At 34.0% G+C, this 21,819-nt stretch overlaps 1 protein-coding gene across 4 annotated transcripts in view; it reads right to left on the reverse strand.

Moving 5' to 3' along the window:
- Nucleotides 1-21,819, reverse strand: part of DIAPH2 (diaphanous related formin 2) — a 946,398-nt gene that overhangs the window by 691,290 nt on the left and 233,289 nt on the right. For all 4 annotated transcript variants that reach the window (XM_088028705.1, XM_088028707.1, XM_088028706.1 and 1 more), the window contains 4 exons: nt 11,938-12,012; nt 11,780-11,849; nt 7,272-7,408; nt 5,420-5,528 (listed from right to left, as the gene is read on the reverse strand). In XM_088028705.1, the coding sequence (XP_087884831.1) occupies nt 5,420-5,528; nt 7,272-7,408; nt 11,780-11,849; nt 11,938-12,012 (391 nt within the window). The remainder of the gene's footprint in view (nt 1-5,419; nt 5,529-7,271; nt 7,409-11,779; nt 11,850-11,937; nt 12,013-21,819) is intronic.

Below are 21,819 nucleotides of genomic sequence, written 5' to 3' on the forward strand. Positions count from 1 at the left end.
TAGATGGAAGTCATAGGATGGATGTGGCTATCTAAGAACAATGTACAGAATGAGCAAAACAAAGAACCAAAGAACTAAGGATCAAGCTCTTAGAAAGCAGTATATTTAAGGACCAAGCATAGAGACAGAAAATTTAAAATGTAAAATATAGGTAAAAGAAAAACAAGGGGAGTTTAGTATCATGGAAGTTGAGGAAGGAGAGAGCTTTGTTAGGAATGATCAATAGTGTCACATGGTGCTGGAGAAGCCAATATGACAACTTAAAAAGGGTCTTGCTTTTTATATTATGGAAGTCACTAGTGACCCTCCATTACAAAAAAAAGTTTGACAGTTACTCAACTTTGAAAGAGATATAAAATGAAAGGCACCCTTCTTTAAGTCAGAAGTTACTTTTGTAAATACTTGATGAATATATTGTACAAATATACCTATACAACCCCCAATTATACTAATTCTACTTTTAAAATGGTCATAATATAAAACTGTCAATAAATAGAAAAAGTTTCCTTAGTGATATCAGGTATTCATTCAACACTTACTATTTAACACACTCATTTATTTTTCCACAAATTTTCTCCTTATTCATAAGCTGTAGCTCCTTGTTTTATTTTAAATGTACTGGAACTAACATGATAAATATTTATCCAAGGCTACTTCCTCATATGTGATGGTATGAGCACACTAATAGCTAATGCTTAGAGTAAAATCTCAATACTTGAAAACCACTATGAAAAGATAATCAAGCTACAAAGAATCAGTCCATATACCTGATGGTTTGTCTATGTAAGCATCAACACTTGTTTTTGCACAAACACTTTCAGAAATGAATTAGATAATTCCCACATTCTTAAACAAAATATCCTAGATATAACTGTTTTCTTGCTAACTCAGGGGTGTGATGAAATATGTGAGTTAGTGAGCTATGATGTAACACAGAGATGCCTTCAGGAGCTACTGAGGTATGTATGGCTACTTGCTTAGTTAGTAAGAGGAGGTATCATGTAGTGGTTAAGAGCATGTACTCTGGAGCCAGACTCCCTAGTGTCTAATATCTGGGCTTTTGCCTCCAAATTATATTGTGACCCTTGGGAAGTTATTTAACCTCTATGAGCCTATTTACTCATCTACAAAATGGGGATACTACAACTTTCTCATAGAATTGCTATGGAGTTCAGAATGAGGTAACATATGTAAAGTACTGGAACATCGGTACATGACTTATAAATGCTATCTTTAATTTCTTATTTTTGTGATGCCTCTAAGACATCTAGTTAAGCATTTGGACATAGAGGTTTGAATAGAGATGAACAGGTTTGAATTACATGGACTTATAATTATGGGGAATTGCTAGAATATAGCTGGATGCTAAAACTAGAGAACCAATTGAGGATATTTATGAGGAAGATAAAATATATGTGTGTGTCTATGCATGTAAATGTATATATGTATGTCTAAACAAAAATAATACTAGAAGAGTGCCAAGGATAGACCAGAGAAAACAGAACACCCAAGAAGAGAAGAAACACATGAAAAAGACAGAGAAAAGACAAAAGTAGTCAGAGAGCAAGGAGAGAATGGAGCCCATAAAGCCAAAGGTAGTAAAATTTTCAAGGAGGGAGGTGATTAATAGTGCCAAATGATGAGGATTAGAAAAAGGCCATTGGATTTTGAAATTAGAGGATCACTATCAACCTTTTTAAGAACTGTGAAAATGTTGAGTTGTAAAAGGTAATTTAGGAAATACAGAAAACAAGTATAGATGATTCTTTTAGAGAGTGGGACTATAAAATAAAAAAGGAAGATAAGAGGCTAGTTTGAAGATTAAGAAAGATCAAAAGGTGTTGTAGTATGGGTCAGAACTGAGAATGCTATTAAGCTGAAGGGAAGTCAATTAAGATAGAGCATATGAAGATATATGATTTATTGTCTATCTGTTTCTTGAACTATTGAAGATAATGAAAATCCTATCACATGGACAAAATTTCACTTGAAAGATGAGCTAGAAAACCTCTGTGAGAAGTTAATAACCTGTTTTAAAATAAAAAGAGAAAAAATACATATAGTTGTTATTTAAAAATATAATTAGTGCTGTATTTTAACAGAATTACCTTTTCTATTTCTGTAATACCCTGAGACTTCTCAAAATGTTATAGTCTCAGGAAGTAATTCTGTTAAAATACAGCACTAATTTTATTTTTTAAACAACAAATTCCAACTTTTGGTTTTCATTCTGTATTCTGAATATATTTTTGAACTTTTAGATGATATTTTTCAAATCACATGAAATAGTCCTAATAAATAAACCCACGTCACAATTCTTATAAGTCATAGGCTCTGTATATAACAAATTACTAATTTTTAACTCATCAAAATAGGATATTTCAAATTATGATTTGCATATGTTTGCATCTATAATCAGTATTCAACAATTTCTTGAATATCTAGCAAGATGCTTATAATTCTTCTATATGCTACCTGTTAACAATTTGCTACTTTATCATTCTATTCAGTCCAACTTCTTGAAGGCTAACAATTGTCATTCCTACCCCATTTGTTGGGGTGGACTACTCTGTGGAGGGGTGTCATTTTAAAGGTCAGAAAATGCAGTATACAAATGTTGCATCAAAAAGACCTGGCTTCAAATTACAGTTCTACCCCTCAATAGCTGTGTGATTTTAAGTGAGTCATTTGAGCGAGTAATGAAAACTTTGAATATATCTAAAATACTTACTTTCTCTTAAACAAACATTGCAAGACAAGTACAAACTCCTACAAATGACTGAATGCCAGTGAAATTTAGTTGAGTAAACCCAACTATACGGAACAAGAACAAAGATTTAAAGAACTCATCTAAAAAGTAGTTTTCAAATCTTTCAGTAGAGATATTAAAAATTTTTGAGATAAATTTTATAATAAGTATATTATACAAAGGAAAACAGTGATGTAGGAAACAAAGGCAAAAGAAAAATTAAATTTCCTTACTACTTGCAGCCCATTCACAAGTCCTTAAAGCAGGCTGAGTGACATTCCTCTAGGAACTCAGCTGCCAGGAGGTTAATACTTTGCTAAAGTCAGAAGGCAATCTTAACTGACCCCCAGAATGCTGTAAGTCTACTTTAAAATATAAAAATTCCTTTGGAAACTTCCTTTATCTCTACCCCCTCCAAGATACATGTTGACAATCATCACCCAGGCATATGACCCACTGATATACATCTGAAGGGTCTCATGACTAAGGTTTTATCAGACAGTAATAAATGACCTTTTCCTAACAACAGCTAGCCCCTTCAAGGTCCTGGAAATCTTGCTTCCAAAATTCCTTAGAGATTATGCTATCCCCCAACTTGAAAGTATATAACGGGCCACTCCCCTCAAGACCCCAGTGGAGGTCTTCCTGCCCAGGGGTCCTGTCCCCTTGCTTTAATAAAATCACCTTTTTGCACCAAAGACATAAAGAATTCTTTTTTGGCCATCAGGCTTTGAACCCTAATATCTTTCCTACATGAACAGTAGAAGGAAATATCCCAACTATTAAAAATGTAATACATTAGACATAAAAGACAAACTGTAAAAGTTTATCCAAAATGAACATCACAGTTGGAGAAGTAACAATTAACAAAGATCCTTAAATATTTAAAGACAGATTACAGTTTTCATAACACTACAACATTCTCTTTGGATAAGCTAATTCATATATCTGCTGAAGTTTCAAACTTTTGCAAAAAAAAATACTAATACCTTATAACACAATAAAAAAGAAAATAATTGTTTTACATCAGATAAGAAATTTTAACATTTAAACACTCACTACTAAATAATTTGATAAAATTAAATGTGGAACCATCTTCTCTTTGAGGAGAGAACAGAAGGAAAGCTAAGGACAAAGCACAAGCTGACACCCCACAAACCCCCCTCCCCCACTCCCAGGTGGGATAGGTGTGACATTCCTCAGGCACTCCTGGCTGCCCTAAAGCTAAGGGAAGGAAAAACAAATGGTTAACTTATAGAGATTGCAGTCCTGCAAGACAAGAGTCTCCCTCAGTTTACAGAAGTCTTACTGATTTACAAGAAAAAAGCATTCTTATCAATAACCTAACTTCCAGAAGGAAATGCAGATAAAATTAAATGTCCTTATCATCGGCAGCCCAGTGACAAATACTTGGGGCAGGCAGAGTGTAATGTTCCTCCAAGGAAGCTCCCAACTGTCCTAAAGTTCAAGCCTTGCTAGAGGAAAAAACACCTTTAACTTGACAATGGCAAGGCCTCCAGTATCTTGTAGGTCCTCTTTAGCATATGAAATTTCTTTTGAAAACCTGACTTTTCCTTATCTCCCCCACTCCCAAGTATATAATCAGCCACCCCTCACAACCCCAATGCAGCAGGTCTTTCCGCCCATGGGTACTGTCCCCGTACTTTAATAAAACCACCATTTTGCACCAAAGGTGTCACAAGAATTCAAACCCACCAAACCTCACCTATATTCCAAAACTACCTCATTTTTGTTGAATGATACTACAGGAGTTAAAAAATAATTCAAAAAGAGTTCCCCATGGTGCATTAAATGGTAAACAAAAGAAAAAGATGAGCATTGAAGACCAAAAACCTGGTGTCAAATTCTTACTCTACCACTTACAAGCTGTGTCAGCTTAGACAAGTTATCCAGTTTCAATAAGCCTATCCATCTTATAAACAAAATGGAGATGATAACAGTGCCTGCACAGCTGGGTTGTTGTGAGAACTTAATCATATAATATATGTAAATTAAAATGCTCAGCCCATGATCTCATACCATAAATACAGCCAATAAATATGAGTTCTCATCACTCAAGAACAAAGTTATCTTTCATAAAATGGGTCATTTCATGAAACCATCTAAGAAAAGATACTGAATTTTGTCATTTTCTAAATAAGACATTTAGGCTGTGTATACACAGAGCCATGAGACAGACTCTGACCAAAGAATTGCAATTCAGTCCCCACCCTATTCTGGTGAGTCAGACTTCTGAATATTGTGTGAATGGCATAAAGATATGCTTAGATTTCCTAAATTTCTACTATAAGCCCAAAGATTTCATCAACATCTGTTAGGATAATACTACTGGCTAAACTGCTTACCCTGTTGTTCTGATTATTGGTAAAGCTTTAATTCCCATGGTTTATTTTATTATTTACTAAATTTCTTCCAAATATTAATGATAATCATACCATATTAATAGTAATCAGAAGTACTTTTCCTAATTTTAAACAAATTGTTATTCTAACAGATAAAATTTTTAGCTTTTATAAATGACAAGCAATAGGAAGAATTTCATTTTTATGTTTCATTCTCTTTAAATAATAGCTAAGAAGGAGTTGGCAGCAGACAAAATGAGTACTTTAAATATAACCCCAGAAGCAACTTAAGACAAAACCAACTCACCTGTAATTGCAAAGCTTCATGATTTTCTAATCCTTCCACAATTGGTGAAAATCGTTCCCTATTATTTCTTTCTGCTGCAGTAGTTATAGCCCCTAAAAGTTTATCTAGACTATAGAGGGGTAAAAAAAATTAGATATGAGAAATCCATCTTATACACACACATTATGAATATGGGTTATCTGTTTCTTTCAGTCTTATTTCCTTTCTGGCATTTGATGTTTATTAGAGACCACTACACTTTAAGAGTTGTGTTCCTATACACATATTTCTACAAGTCAAATATTGACAGCTTTAAATAATTTTAGGGCATCAAAGTGAAAATTCAATTATTTAAAAAAATGAAAATTCAATTAAAAAACCTTGAGGAAAATAAATTTCCTGGGTAACATTCTTTAAGATATTTAGTTGATAAACACTGAAATTTAAAATTCCAGGTTTGGTATTTCATGTGTTAGCATAAATATTAATAATCATTTAAGCATAATGACATCTACAATTATTAAAATTTTATTCACATGTAAACAGATTGATTTTATAATAAAGTACTAGAAAGAACAAGTACATTTGAAAGACCTTAAAAAAATCAACATTCTTTCAAAAGGAACAAGAAAGAAAAACTGAAAAAGAAAGTCTAGGCAATTAGAGAAGCATCTATAATTATCTAGCACAAGAAAACTATTTACATAAACAAAAATATTGGAAACTATTGCTATACAGTGTCTGAATCAAATTAACCTCTATGTAGTATACTGTGCTTATCAAACTGTAGCTACAACTATAACAAATATACCAGAATAGGTTGTATTATATGAATTAAGTATTGAAAATCCGATTGACAAGAAAAATATTTTTTACTCATGTATAAACTGATTTTTCTACAAAACCTAAGAAAATCTTACTTTTGCATATGTTATTTCATTCTTAGTTTGTTCTAAGATAAGACTTAAGGCTCTCTGATAATATTTTTGTTTAGTGTTTGGCTTTTGGTCTCTAACGACACTAAGCAGCATTAAGCAATATCTCATTTTATTCTGATAGGTATGAAAAAGTCACTGTATTAGGATATTCTTAAATCTTTACATGGCCCTATTCTGATTCAAATTGAAATTATTACTGTCACACACAATGTCAAAGAAATATTTTAGTATGTGATCCCCCTAGCAGATATTTCACTCTTTATCACAATGGTTCCATACTAACTAGGCTTATTAATGACATCAAATCAGAAATTTTGCTTCTCAGCCAATATTACTTCCATAAGAAGGTATGAACTAAGGTACATTCAGCAACAATCTGTTAAAATTAACACATACATGCATTCTGAATAAATGCAAACAGTCTTTTTGTTCTTTCTTTGTAAAAGGTTAGTTTACTTTATACATAATTCATTTTTTCACTTATTACAGTAGGATACAGTAAAATACTACTTTAAATAACAAAACAAAAGCATCTAGTCAATTCAGTGAGTTAAAGAAGTCAAATTTTGTGATGTGCACATATGGGGGATGTGTGTGTGTGTGTGTGTGTGTGTGTGTGTGTGTGTGTGTGTCTGTGTATTGAGCCAATTTTCTAATGATTACTTTAGTTCAGCAGATAAAATTCTATTAATTCATTTTACAATGAAATGAACTTTGAAGAATTTCTCATTAGGGGTCTATCTATTTAAATCTGTTTCAAAAAAATTTTAAAAATGCTGAAATGTAAATAGATAAGATAAAATGCCAATAAATTATTTTCTAAAAGGTGATAATATTTTCATGCAAGTTATCTAATGAAAAACACAAAATACGTAATTTTAATTTTGCAAGTGCCATTTTCTTTGCAGTTAACATAATAATATAGCAATACTTACATGTTCTCTTCTCCAACAATGCAAATAGCAGAAAGTATTTTTACTATTTCAGTCATCATGTTGGGTTGTTTGGGATCAATTGCTCTTGCCAATAGCAAAAGACTCCTTTCATCTCCTAGAATCCTTTGCAATCCAAACTAAAGAAAAAAAAAAGAATCTTCATTCAAAATGTATTTGTAACACATCTTTAATTTAAAAAGCAACTTATCTGTTCTTCTAAAAACCTATACGTCCACAATGAGGTTCTACCTAATTATATGAAATCTTTTCAAATGCAGTTACTTATCTTTGTTTTTTTATTTTAAATGACTATATCTTGGAGTTTTTTCCCCTTGATCAGATATGATCTACATTAGCCTGCCTAAAAACTCCATAAAGATTTGAGAGAAATATGTGAACAATCAGTATTTCTTCAACAAAGAAAAACATGTAAAGTACATACTGATATGATTTTTTTTAAGATTTTATTTATTTATTTGACAGAGAGAGAGAGAGAGAGCCAGCATACTAGCAGGGGGAGCTGTAGAGAGAGCAGGAGAAGCAGGCTCCCCACTAAGCAGGGAGCCCATCTTGGGCTGATCATGACCTGAGCCAAAGACAAACTCTTAACCGACTGAGCCACCCAGTCATCCCCTGATATGATTTTCTTAAGTAATTCTACTTATGTCATTGGATCTTCCTGGAGACATCTGGAATCCATTGTTAAATTCTCCAATATATTTGTGTGGAAAATTAAACTGAACAAAAAGGGTAAAATGTTGTAAAGCTCTTTTGTATACTATATGTCAGTTAAAGAAGCAATAAACCTCTGAATAGGTTTTCCCATACCATCTATTATCCTGCCCCTTTGAGAAGCTGTGCTGCATTACAAAAGCTATGAACCCAGGTAAATGGTACCTGGGTTTTCTTAAGTGTCACAGTGAACTAGGCAGAGGAGACATCATTTTGCATTTGTTTTCTAGGCTTGAATACAACCACAGAAGTGTGCATTATAAGAATGAATAGGTAAACAAATGTTTAAAAAAGGCTAAAACTTGGATTTTCACTATATTTAGAAGGTATTTTCTTTGATCTTTGTCCCACAAAGTATTTCTCAGATTTCTTATGAAATGCTTGCTTCTTTATAAAATTTTAACAGTAAAAATCCAACATTTCATCAGATCAAAATTGTCATTTGAAGCTTGACTTTTAGTTAAGTACCAAATATATGATTATTTTCATGGTGCCTAATTTAACTTCCAAAAGAATTTGAGGCGAGAAGGGGAACATAGCTAAAGTTCTTAAATGTAATTTTACCAGAGGTCACAATAAATAATATATACAGAGATAAGGCAAATAAAAAAAATAGAAGAGACAAGATTAAAAAGAAGCAAAGAGAACAGAATGGACAAGCATGTATAAAGATGGCCAGTAGATACTAAATAGCAAAGAAAATAAGTGAAAAATGTATGTGTAAAACTAAGAGACAGGTTTACCATGGAATTACCAAACTTAAAACAACAGCTTTAAAAATCAAATAGACTGAGAGTAAAATTATTTAAATTTTCAAATTTTCCTTTATAAGTTAAAAGTAGTTTCTAGTACATAGGGACATACTAAAAATAAAAATGAAATAAACAATGAAAAACCATAAATCTAAACATAAGAGCAATATTACAGCAATGGAAGTTAAGAGGCAATGCTTTGCTTTTGATCCTATTATGATCCTATTATTACATGTTTTGTATAAAGAAAAAGTGTTTTGTTTTATTTATTTTATTTGTCGGGGCAGGGGAGCAGCAGCAGAGGGAGAGGGAGAAGCAGGCTCCCCGTTGAGCAGGGAGCCCGACGCGGGGTTCGATCCCAGGACCCTGGGACCATGACCCCAGCCGAAGGCAGACACTCAACCGACTGAGCCACTCAGGCGCCCCAGGAAGAGTTTTTGAAGAAGGTAATCTAAATTCCTTGGAGCCAACAAATGTGAAATTTAAGTAATTTCAGATGAAAGTTTCATGCTTTATGACAATTTATTCCAACATGAAGTGGACATATCACTACATATTTTTTTAAAAATGTTGAATGTATACTACATGCCTATTGTTTCCCATGCCTATAATTTAAAAGATTCACCATTTATTCATGTTCTGAGCATTTATATGCAAGATATTAACATGTCCTAACTACAGGTTAACCCTTAGTTTAGAATAATATAAGTCAAACCATCATGTTCTTCCAAACTGCCAGACTCTTAAGTAAAAGTAATTATGTATTCACATATCAGTGTATGTCCTATCAGAAAAAGGTCTACAGGAAATCTCACTACTATGACTTTCTCTATTGACTCTCTTGGTTATAGATATTTAGTAACCTGCTAAGCTATGAGAATTGACAATGCAAGTCAATAAGAATTTATTTTTTTATTTTGTTTTTAAAGATCTTATTTATTTATTTGACAGACAGAGACACAGCGAGAAAGGGAACACAAGCAGGGGGAGTGGGAGAGCGAGAAGCAGGCTTCCCGCGGAGCAGGGAGCCCGATGCGGGGCTCGATCCCAGGACCCCGGGATCATGACCTGGGCCGAAGGCAGATGCCCAACCAACTGAGCCACCCAGGCGCCCGCAAGTCAATAAGAATTTAGAACAAAGGGTGCAACAGCTCATTTTACAGATGAGGGGATTGACAGCCAGAAACTTCAAGTGCTTTTCCAAAGGCCACTCAACTTAGTGGTTAAGCATGTACTGTATCTCCTGATTTCTAGTACTATACTGTTCTATTATTTCTGTTTCCCTCAACTGAAGAAAGAGATTCATCTTGAATTGTGGAGATGGAATGTTCATTAAGTGCTTTCTTGTTAAGAGATCAGATTCTGTATAATTCTGTTGCAAAACACTAAGGGCACAGAAGTTGAGAAATTCTGTATTAATAGTGATAGAAATCCTTCCAGAAGAGACTTCCAGGAACAGTGCAATTAGTATAGTCTATACAAAAGTCTTATGTCAACTAGCAAGCATCCACTCCACATGCCAAAAATCCTTTGCGGATACATGTGTGCATAATATATACATATATACAATCATATATAATCCCATGCTTAAGAAAGACTGTTTACAGATTAGACAATCTTATCACATTATTAATGTGATAAGATTGTATATATTATATTAACAGCTATATATCTGGCCAGTTTTTTGGTTATTGTTATAATTCTTTCTATTAAATACTTTGAGATTAAAACACCATCTAAAGAGAATTATACAGTTAGTGAATTAGTGGTATTTTACCTTATAGGAATATAGAGGAAATCATGTCTAATACAGTAACAAAACTGTTTATAGAAAAAATACCTATAGGGCACCTAGGTGGCTTAGTCGGTTAAGTGTCTGCCTTTAGCTCAGGTCATGATCCCAGGGTCCTGGGATGGAGTCCCTCACCGGGCTCCCCACTCTGCAGGGAATCTACTTCTCCCTCTGCTCCTCCTCCCACTCATTCTCTCAATCTTCTCTCTCTCCCTCTCAAATAAATATATAAAATCATTTAAGGGGTGCCTGGGTCACTCAATCAGTTGAGTGTCTGCCTTCAGCAAAGGTCATGATCTCCAGGTCCCGATATGGAGCCCCACACTGGGCTTCCTGCTCAGCAGGGAGTCTGCTTCTCTCTCTCTCTCTCTCTCTCTCTCTCCCACCCCTCCCCCCTGCCTCTCCCCACTGCTCCTTCTCTCTCTCTTAAATGAATAAAATCTTTAAAACATAAAAATAGTTTTTTAAAAAAGAAAAAGAAATAGTAACTATAACATCATAACTTGAGCACAGATTATTTTTTTGAATTAAGAGAGAGAGCGCACGTGCGTGCATGTGCACATGCGTGGAGGGAGGGGCAGCAGGGAGTGAGAGGGACGAACAGACTCTGTGCTGAGCAGGAAGCACAATGCAGGGCTCCATCTCAGAACCCTGAGATCATGACCTGCGTGTAAATCAAGAGTCGGACACTTAACCAACTGAGTCACTCAGGCACCATGAGCAAAGATTATTTTTAGGAAAAAACCCTTGTCTAGAATTCATAAAGTCTCTAATATTGCATCTGGTATACATATACATAAAAACTCTGCAATCTTCCAGGAATGTCTTCTATGTACATTAACTCACTGATATTAATTAAACATAAAAAAGAAATCTTAACCTTATAATGTTCTTAGCAAGTAAGTCAAACCATAGCTTTGAAATTCCCTTTTCAATGAAATAAAAACACTGTAAAAAATGGTATTCAACATAAAATACTTAACCATGAAAGAAAAAAAAGTATTATCTAATTTGGCAACAGACTTATGTGCTTCCATAATTATAAAAACCTACCAATAAATATATTGTGAAGCAAAGTATATTTTAAATAATATTTTGATGAAACGCATGATGATTTGCATCATAAAGACCCTTTGAAAACCGAATAAACACCTACTATACTGTTTCATACTTTCATATACTGTTGAACAAGCTCTCACCTTTTGTGACAGGCAAAAATTACTATTACTTACCTTATTATTCATAAATGCTTTGAGGCACTGAATAAGTTTATACTGATTCTTCTTGTCTATATTTTCTTGCCTGAATAAAGGGGAAATAAACATGTTATGTTGTGCTTAAAAATTTTTTTAATTTCCCCATCAGTGATATTTTTCATGTTTATTCTTACTGTTTCTTGTCCAGAAGCTTTTCCAGCACATCCAGTAAGAGTCCAAGACCTTCATGGCCAAAGTTGTTAACCCAGCTATGAAACAAACAAAAAATATGTATAAATAAGTTTGTATATTTAAAACATTAAGTATCCAAAATGAAATGTTAATTTTCAAATCTGAAAATCCTGTCTTTATATCGATTGTCATTTTTTTTCCTTCTTCCATTACATTAAGTATTGTTTCTATGAAGATGACTCAAGAGATCTTTACCTCAATGCCAGACTTCTCTTCACATTTTAGATTGCCCATTCCACAGTACTGCTTTGGTTGTTTCACCAGCATCAAATACTTAAGCTGATATATTTAAGCCAAATTTATCTTCCCCTGTGTCTCTGTTACCCTCAATCAACCCCTCTTTCACTCTTCCATACTCTGTTAATAACACCTCTATCCTTTGAATCCTTCAGACTTGAAATACTGGTATAATTTTTTGATTCCCATCTCTTTCACCTTTGTATTTATTCTGTTCATTGATTCAACAGATATTTATTGATACCTACTAAATACCAGCCATGTTCTAGGTGATAGAGATATAACAGGCAACAAAACTAAGCCTTTACCCTCATGTAGCTTACTATCTACAAAGAGGGAGACATACGATAAATAGATAAGCAAGTATATAATAAAATGTCAGTGCTTTAGTGCCATGAAAAAAATTCAACTTTGGTAAATCAAATAATGAATGCCAGGATGTGATTTTTTTAATGTGTAGTCAGGGAAGATTATTTGATAAGGTGGCATCTGAACAGAGTCTTCAAGGAAGTGAGGACTTTCACAGTAGAAGGATTAAGGACCAATCGAGTACTCAAGTGGTAGCTAGTATGCTTGATATATTCCAAGAGCTATAAGGAGACATATGTGGCTGCAGCAGAATAAGCAGGCTTGGAAAAATGGCAGGAAATGAAGTCCCAAGTGTGATAAAAGGCTGGAAGACTGATCATGTAGAGCTTGGTTTGACTCTGTCATCCAGTCATGAATATTCTACTTCTAGGAAGACTCCCACACATTTCTTCTCCCTTCCCTTTCACTGATTCTGCTAACATTCCAGTTTAGCTCCACTTACCTTTTCTTTAATGTGCCAGGGTCTTCCAACTAGGATCTCTACAGCTTCATTCTTTTCTTTTATTCATTTTACAAAAAGCTGGATTAGATTGCACTTAACCAGTCATATGTCCAAAAATTTCCTCTAGACTACCTAACACATTTCAAGTCCCTCAACCAAACATTCTGATCTAGCTTCAACCTACCTTTTCAGCTACTTAAAAAATGGCTCAAATACTCAGAACCAATTGCATCCACAATATATATGGAACCTAATGTTAAACAAGTTCTGCTTTAATTTCCATAGTGGAAATGAGAAAAAAATAATATGGCAGTGAAATGATAATTGGCAGCAAGCTACTATTCAGCATGCAATCAACTAGCACAATGAACTATTTTCTCTAAAGACTCTCCATAATCAGTGGGGTGGTGGTGGAAGAAAGGAAGGACCATCATCTCTAAGCATAATATGTCAGCAGGTATCAGTAAAGCACAATACACCCTAGCAGCAACCTTAAAATAATGGGAATTATTATTTTTTTAAAGATTTTATTTTTTTATTTGAGAGCAAGAAAGAGAGAGCATGAGCAGGGTAGAGAGGTAGAGGGAGACGGAGAAGCAGGCTCCCCACTGAGCAGAGAGCCTAACGCAGGACTCAATCCCAGGACCCTGGGATTATGATCTGAGCCAAAGGCAGACACTTAACCCACTGAGCTACCCAGGTGCCCCAAAATAATGGGAATTCTGAATAAATCTGTATAAACAGCTCTTGGTATCTGCTTTAGCATTCAGGAAGATAAAATAATCTATGATTTCCTTAAATTTAACATTTATAAATTGTTTTTTTAAGATTCTAAATTTTACTCATCTTCTTTTTATACCCAGCAGTATTAAAACCATTAGTTATTTCTTTCTAGGTCTAGGAAAGTGGTATAAAAACATGATTTATATTTGTTCACTTAAAATTGTCACCCACACATCCCAGACTTCTTCAAATTGTTCAGTTTATGACACTTCGGTTTCACTCAGTGAAAATTACGATTGGTCTGAAAAAAAATAGGATACAATCATGAAACCTAAGAGTGAGAAGTCAGGGCTTATTTATTAAAAAACTAGGCAGTGAAAAGTCTTAACAGAATATTTTAGGCCAATGGGCAAAAGAGGCCTAGTTAGAGTCTTCAGGCTCTCTACTTAAAAGAGAGTAGAGAGAATGGGAGTCCCAAAGGAACCTGTTACTAAAGGGATAAAGTAATTATATAGCATGACGACACTCAATAGGTTAAAAGGAAGGGATGCAGCTAACCGTATCTTTTTTTTTTTTTTCCTTTTTCTCTTGCCAGCACCATTTTTCTTTCAGGCACTAAATACTTTGTGGCCTCTAACCAAAAGCTATTTTCTCTTTCTCCCAGTCTTTCTTTCTCTGTCTCTCTCTCTCTCTATATATATATATATACACACACACACACATATACACACACATATATATTCATTTTACCCAATACAAAAGTGGTCATGAATTGATGAAGCAGTTAAAAACAATGTTGGCTACTTTACGTAGGTTAAGAATTCTGATACTACAACACCTGAAAGAAGCATAAATCAGTAGTTCTCAAGATAATCACCCTAAACCAGCAGCATCAGCAACATCAACATCAGCTGGGAACCTATCAGAAGTACAAATCCTTGCCCCCTCTCCAGCAACCCCCCACCAGACCTACTGAATCAGTAACTCTAAAGATGTGGCACAGCAATTTGTGTTTTAATGATACCTCCAGGTGATTCTAATACTCAATCATGTTTGAGAACCACTGACATGGAACACTGCCTTTCTCAGGCAGGACTCAGACTAAAAATTCAAGGTTCCTTTATACACCCTCACAACCATACTGCGAACTCCCTCCACCACAGGACAGAGATCAGGAATTTAGTCCAAGCAAGTATATTTGTTATTTTACAGAGTATGCAAATTCCAGCTCTGAGTTATTCTGTACTAATTGGAATATCTAGAGGTATAAATATACAGTTGATGAGTCGATTTAGTATCTGCCTCAGAGATTGCAAATAGAGACATAAATTTTCTGTAGTCTCTCAGCCCCAAAATAAGAAATTGCTATTTATCATGGACCCTAAATTTATAAGAGACATAGAAGCAGCACAGGATAATAAAGAACCAAACAGAATAAAAAATGGGGAAGGAGAATGATCTCTTATAATTCCCATAACCACTCTGAAACATAAGGTTTTTTTCCTTTCTTTTTTACTGAAATAAGATTTACATATAGTAAAATTCATCCTTCTGACAAATGTATAGTCATGGAACCTCCAATAAAAAAAGATATACAACATTTCCATCACTCCAAAATATTCCCTCATTCCTTTTTACAGTCAATATCTTTTCCATACTCCCAGCACCGTGGCAACATTTATCTGATGTGTCACCCTAGTTTTGCTTTTTCTAGAACATCATTAAAAATGGAATTATAGGGTGCCTGGATGGCTCAGTTGGTTAAGCGACTGCCTTCGGCTCAGGTCATGATCCCAGAGTCCCGGGATCGAGTCCCACATCAGGCTCCCGGCTCAGCGGGGAGCCTGCTCCTCCCTCTGACCTTCTCTCCTCTCATGCTGTTTCTCTCTCTCTCTCTCTCTCAAATAAATAAATAAAATCTTTAAAAAAAATTTTAAAAAAATGGAATCATACAGTATGCACGTTTTGTGTCTAGCTTCTTTCACTTAGCATAAATATTATGATATTAACCATTTTGTTGCATCTATCAGTAGTCCATTCCTTCTAATTGTATGGATATACCACAGTTTTTTTTAATCCATTCATCAGTTGATGAATATCTTGGTTGTTTCCAGGTTTTGATGATTATGAAATAAAACGCCATAAACATTCACATGTGTTTGTGTAAGTATATATTTTCGTTTTACTGGGAAAATAACAAGGGGTGGAATTCCTGAGTCTCATGCTAAGTATATGTTTCACTTTTTAAGAAACTGTTTTCCAAAGTGGTTATCCAATTTGGCATTCTTTCAGCAAAGTGTAATAGCTCCACTTAATCCAACTCCTTCCCAACATTTCACACTATCAAAACTTTTTTAAAGAGAGAGAGAGTGCACACATGCGTGCCCATGAGTGGCGGAGGGCCAAAGGGAGAGGGAAACAGAGAATCTTAAGCTGGCTTTATGCCCAGTGCAGAGTCCAATGTGGCACTCAATCTCATGACCCTGAAATCATGACCTGAGCCAAAATCAAGTCAGACACTTAACCAACTGAGCCACCCAGGCGCCCCTCACTCCGTCAAATATTTTTTTTTAACTTTAGCCATTCTGAAAACTGTTTCCAGATAAACTGAGAAGCAAAGTAGTAAAGTAACTTGCCAAACATCACTCAACAAGTATCAGTTCTAGGGTTCACATGTCTAAATCCAAAGCCCATACTTATTTCAACCATACCACTAGAAATTACTAATAGGACCAGAAAAGGATTTTCTATAAAAACATCTACTTATGGCTCCACCAATATTTCACTGAAGAAGAATTAGTGGTTAGTTCCAGAACTGCATTGAGATTCTATCTATCTGTCTATCCTATATACATGTGTGTATATATATATATATCTTACATCTATATTATATCTATGTCTAAACACACAAACATATGCTCTGCTTTATTTAACAGCTTACTTCATTCATTTAGGCGTGATAAGTATTTTCAGTCCATGCTTTTATTGAATTTTAAAGTTCTAAGCTTTATAAGAAATCTACTAAATACTGTTAAGGAAAGGAATCTGGAGACTCCAACTAAAACTTCCAATTGAGATTTAGATAAGGCAGCTTATTGAAAAGAGTAAGGCCAGAATGTAGCTTATACTGTTTATTTTCTTGGATGAGCTAGTTTACAATCTCACATTTTAGATATTAACATATTGATGATTTTATGTTATTAAGTTAACTAAGTCAAAGAGTTGTCTTGACACACTATACGTATAAGATAATGTTTGTTGCCATTACCTGTGAGGGTGCCAGGTGTAACAAATAAACCAACAAACAAAAAGAGTAGAAAGACCAGTCAGGACGATTCATTTATAAGTGAGCAAGAGGTCAGGATTAGATCTGAAGAATGAAAAAGAAGCCAGGAAGATTATCTGGGGAGCAAGAGAACAAACATGCAATAGGGCAGTATCTTCTGAACTTAAGTATAAAAGGTGTGGCTATATCCATCAGGGAGTCCAACATCTAGTCCCCTGCTCAAGAAATTAAAAATTAAAGACCCTTCCTCAAGCTTATTCAAAGATCAGAAAAATATCCCACCATCCATCAATGGAACATGCTGTAAGACCTCATAGTGGCATGTTCAAATGTATAAGTTTTAGAAAAAGACAGATCTAGGATCCAATCGCAACTCTACCATATTCTAGTTGTGTTATTTTTGATCAATTACTTAAACTCTCTGAGCCTATTTTGTCATCCTCAAAATAGGGATGAAAATAGTACCTATACCCCGTATGGTCTTTGTGACTATTAAATGAAATAATGTACATGAAACAACATAGTGAAGCCTGTATTAAACTTCTGAATGTGTTAAAAACCAAAAACTTCATTGCTCTTTGAATGTTCTAGTCCAAATTATAGTATGAATTTTAGGCATAAAAGACTCATTTTCAATAATATAAAAACTTAATAACATTTCATCATTCATTTATTGAAAAGCAGTTTAATTGCTATGAAATATGTAGAGGAATCTAAACAGACACTAGACTTTTTCCATTGATGGATTTTAAGAAAAAGATTTCATAATTTAAATATTTGATGGGGTGCCTAGCTGGCTCAGTTGGAAAAGCATGCAACACTTGATCTCAGGGTCATGAGTTTGAGCCCCACATTTGGTGTAGAGATTAAATAATTTTTTGAAATTTTTAAAATAAATACATTAATATTTGATACTCATATTACCTCACATGTTTAACTTGTTACTATTCAACTTTGCATATATTTATTTTTCATTATATTTAGTGCTGGCTAATTCACATTGGAGCAGACATGGAAATTACAATGGTAAGAGGAAAGGGAGTATGGAGACAGTGCATCTATTTATAGTTCATGCATAATCCTGACAAGGAATTATATCAAAATATATTAAGATTTAAAACAGAAGTCTATCCCAAGCCTCCACAACTTCTGAGGTCCTTGTTTTTTAAAGGTCCCACTTATACTAATCAGCATGATTAAAGGGGGAAAAAACATATTTAATAAATAGAGGATTCCAAGAGAAAGCAAGATTCTCCCCACTTCTAGCTCTACAGGTCAAAAAAAAGTAAGGAAAACTCTATAAATGTACCTATTGTATGACAGAATGAAATTCTGCTCTCTCACACATACAAGTAAAGGAGAACCCTTCACAATTTCCCAAAACTTCAACCTTCGATATATAAATTGGAGATTCAGAGATGGAATTATTTAGTTACAGTTCATATAAATATAACTTAAAAGCAAAGACTTAGTGGGTGGATGAGTTCAGTACATTCTACACATTACAGACATAGTAAGAAATAGTGACTGCACTTATATTGATGAACAGATTGTCCAGATTCATGTAGGTCTTTCAAAAGGGTTAATGCTAAAATTACAAAGTTCCATCCTGAGTCCCATAAGCTTTAAAGGCAGTTGGTCTCATGTGAAGGAGTCCAATATTAGTCATGTCATCCCTTTATCAGTTTGTGCAGTGCTAAAGGCTAATATAAAGAGTTACCTGTTCTGTACAAAGGATTTTATTTCTCTCTAATGGTGTCCTATTCCCATGTGTAATACTACAACCCAAATCACTGGAATATCAATAAAATGAATGATAGCTTAGAGTTTCTTGAGGGAATTCAGAATGGTAAAATTACAAGACATGAAACAACTAATTCCAAGGGTTGTGGAGACATTAAAGATGATTGTAAATAGTGTGTACACATTTTAATAGCAGGAAACATCTCATTTTATTTTTTAACTTAAAATCAATTTAATTAACATATACTGTATTATTAGTTTCAGAGGTAGAATTTAGTGATTCATCAGTTGCATACAACACCCAGTGTTCAGTACCCTCCTTAATGCCCATCATCCAGTTACCCCATCCCCCCACCCACCTCCCCTCCAGCAACTCTCAGTTTGGGAAACATCTCATTTTAATATCAATGTTTCCAATGTAATGTTTTTTAATGCAATTAAAACCAAACTTTAGTTATATGCACTTATGAGAAAGAAAAAGAGCACCAAGGTGATAAAGACCAATGTACTACCCAAAGCAAACATTATCATACATTTAGTCCATGAATCAGTAATCTCCAAACAGTAGCCAAGAAGAAGTATTTTTAACATTTTTAAAGGATATTTGTTCAATGAAATCAACTTCATAAATAATTCCACTATCAATATATACATCTATTAAAAAATAAAATGTTAAAAACAAAAACATGGACTTGTATATGCTATGACTGTCTTGGCCTTAATTCAATAAAAACATACATATCCACTTAGATTTGTCTACATGAAAGTAAATATGATAGACTTGAGCACTTGAATGTCCTTGTAAATATTCATCATAGTAGATTAGTACATAAACTATCTCTGCCCAATTTTAATTATTAGATGTAGTACTGCCATTTCCAGACATCTGTGCATATGACATTCACTGACCACTTATTTCACCTGATTTATAGAAAGGCAGACTATGTTAATTTTCCAGCTCTGCCTCTCCATGGTTTAGACTTCAATGTTGAGCTAGACTATAATTTCCTTTGAAAACACCAAAAAAAAATTCCATCTTTCTCTCTATACTCTGTTATTAACTTAAAAAGGGTTTTACCTGGCTGCATTTATTCTCTCTATCAGGTCTCACTAGGAAGGTTCTGCTATTTCACAGTACTCACACATTTTCTAAGAGTTCCTCACAAAAGAGGAAATGTGTTCTCTTTCTAGTTGTTTACATTACATAAAAACAAACTTCTTACACGTTTAGAACAAATTGTAAATGTCTGAATTACATATAAAAATCTCCTGAGGGAAAATAAAAATTCTCTCTCAAAAGATAAAAATTCCTTATTCATTAAAATCAATTTAAGATCTCGGGCACCTGGGTGGCTCAGTTGGTTAAGCGACTGCCTTCGGCTCGGGTCATGATCCCGGAGTTCCGGGATCGAGTCCCACATCGGGCTCCCTGCTCAGCAGGGAGCCTGCTTCTCCCTCTGACCCAACCCCCTCTCTTGTGCTCTCTCTCAAATAAATAAATAAATCTTTAAAAAATAAATAAATAAATAAAATAAAATCAATTTAAGATCTCAAAATTACTTTGGAGATGGTCAAAATGGCTTAAATCCAAATCTATTAAATTTATCAACAGGTTATAGAACAAAGAATATTTTCTTCCCCATCCCCCTTCAAAAGTTATTGTTAGAAACACATGAGAGATCATCTTATCCCACAGTAATGATGAAAATAAAATTTGCGAATAATGTGAATGAAAATGAAAATTGAGTCTTCAATCAAAGAGAAGGGGAAAGAACATTGCAAATATTCAAGCAAAAGCTAGTCATATTTCAAATTCTCTTCATATATTTGAAATTGCAAACATATTAGGACACTTACTAAAGTCACCTTCTTAGTAATATCACCAGTCAAACTTATAATAAAATGTTAACTTCCACAAGAAAACTGTATTGGCTTATTTTCCTAAGCTAAGTAATACATTAAAATTCTGTCCTATGCACTCCATTGGACATCCAGTTAATTTTAGTTTAGTGGAATTTTGTTAAAATGAACTTACTCTAGGAAATCACATTCCTAATCTATAAACCCTGAAAATGAAACAGAGTTGACATCAAGTTTAACTGTTGTGAATAAAGTAAGAAGTTCTTTGAATATAAGAAAGAAAAGAGAGATATTAGCAAATACCACCCATACATTTACTTTTTTCCCAAGCCAATTTGCATATTACAGTGAGTTGCAGAGAGGTTAAATGAATTTTCTTTCATGGTAACAGGGATAAGGAGAGTTGAAGGGTAATTGCTATTTGATAACTGAACAACAAGAATGTTAACAGTCCTTCCCACCTATGAGTTGCAGTCCCAAAAACATAGAATTAAAGACTCATTATAGAGTGTGATTGCTGCATAAAAAAAAAAAAATCAAAGAAATTTAATGCTCACAAATATATATATATATATATATATATATTTTTTTTTGTACAGGATAACTGCACCGAAACTAAAAAGAACAATTTCTTTGGATCCTCATTGTGGATATCAAAAAACTCTTAACAAGTTCAAATATTTTGTTGTCTCAGAATGTAATCTGTATATGGTGATTAACATAACAATAAAAAATTTTTTAAAAAGAATGTAATCTGTAATGGTAACCACTCTGGTCTTTTCTTATTTTTATATAATTTAAAATCCCTTTCCCCTAAAACTGAGAAAGGCACAATGGAAATTATGTGTGTATCTGTGTGCACACATGCACGTGTTAGCCATGGTTAAGTATCTTAATATATCCAACTTTAACAATTTTTTTTCAAAACATAATCATTGAACAATGAATAGTCAAAATCTTTGTTTTTTTTAGGATTTTATTTATTTATTTGAGAGTGAGAGAGCAAGAGAGCACAAGCTGGGGAGAGGGAGAAGCAAGCTCCTGGGCTCCATCCCAGGATCATGACCAGAGCCAAAAGCAGCCACTTAAATGACTGAGCAACCCAGGCACCCCGAATAGTCAAATCTTAAATAACATCACATTAAACAACTTGGAAACTGTTAA

The sequence above is a fragment of the Eumetopias jubatus genome, unplaced genomic scaffold, assembly GCF_037043125.1.
Source record: "Eumetopias jubatus isolate StellerSeaLion01/CBP00866 unplaced genomic scaffold, mEumJub1_p1.0 scaffold_11, whole genome shotgun sequence".
NCBI lineage: Eukaryota > Metazoa > Chordata > Mammalia > Carnivora > Otariidae > Eumetopias > Eumetopias jubatus.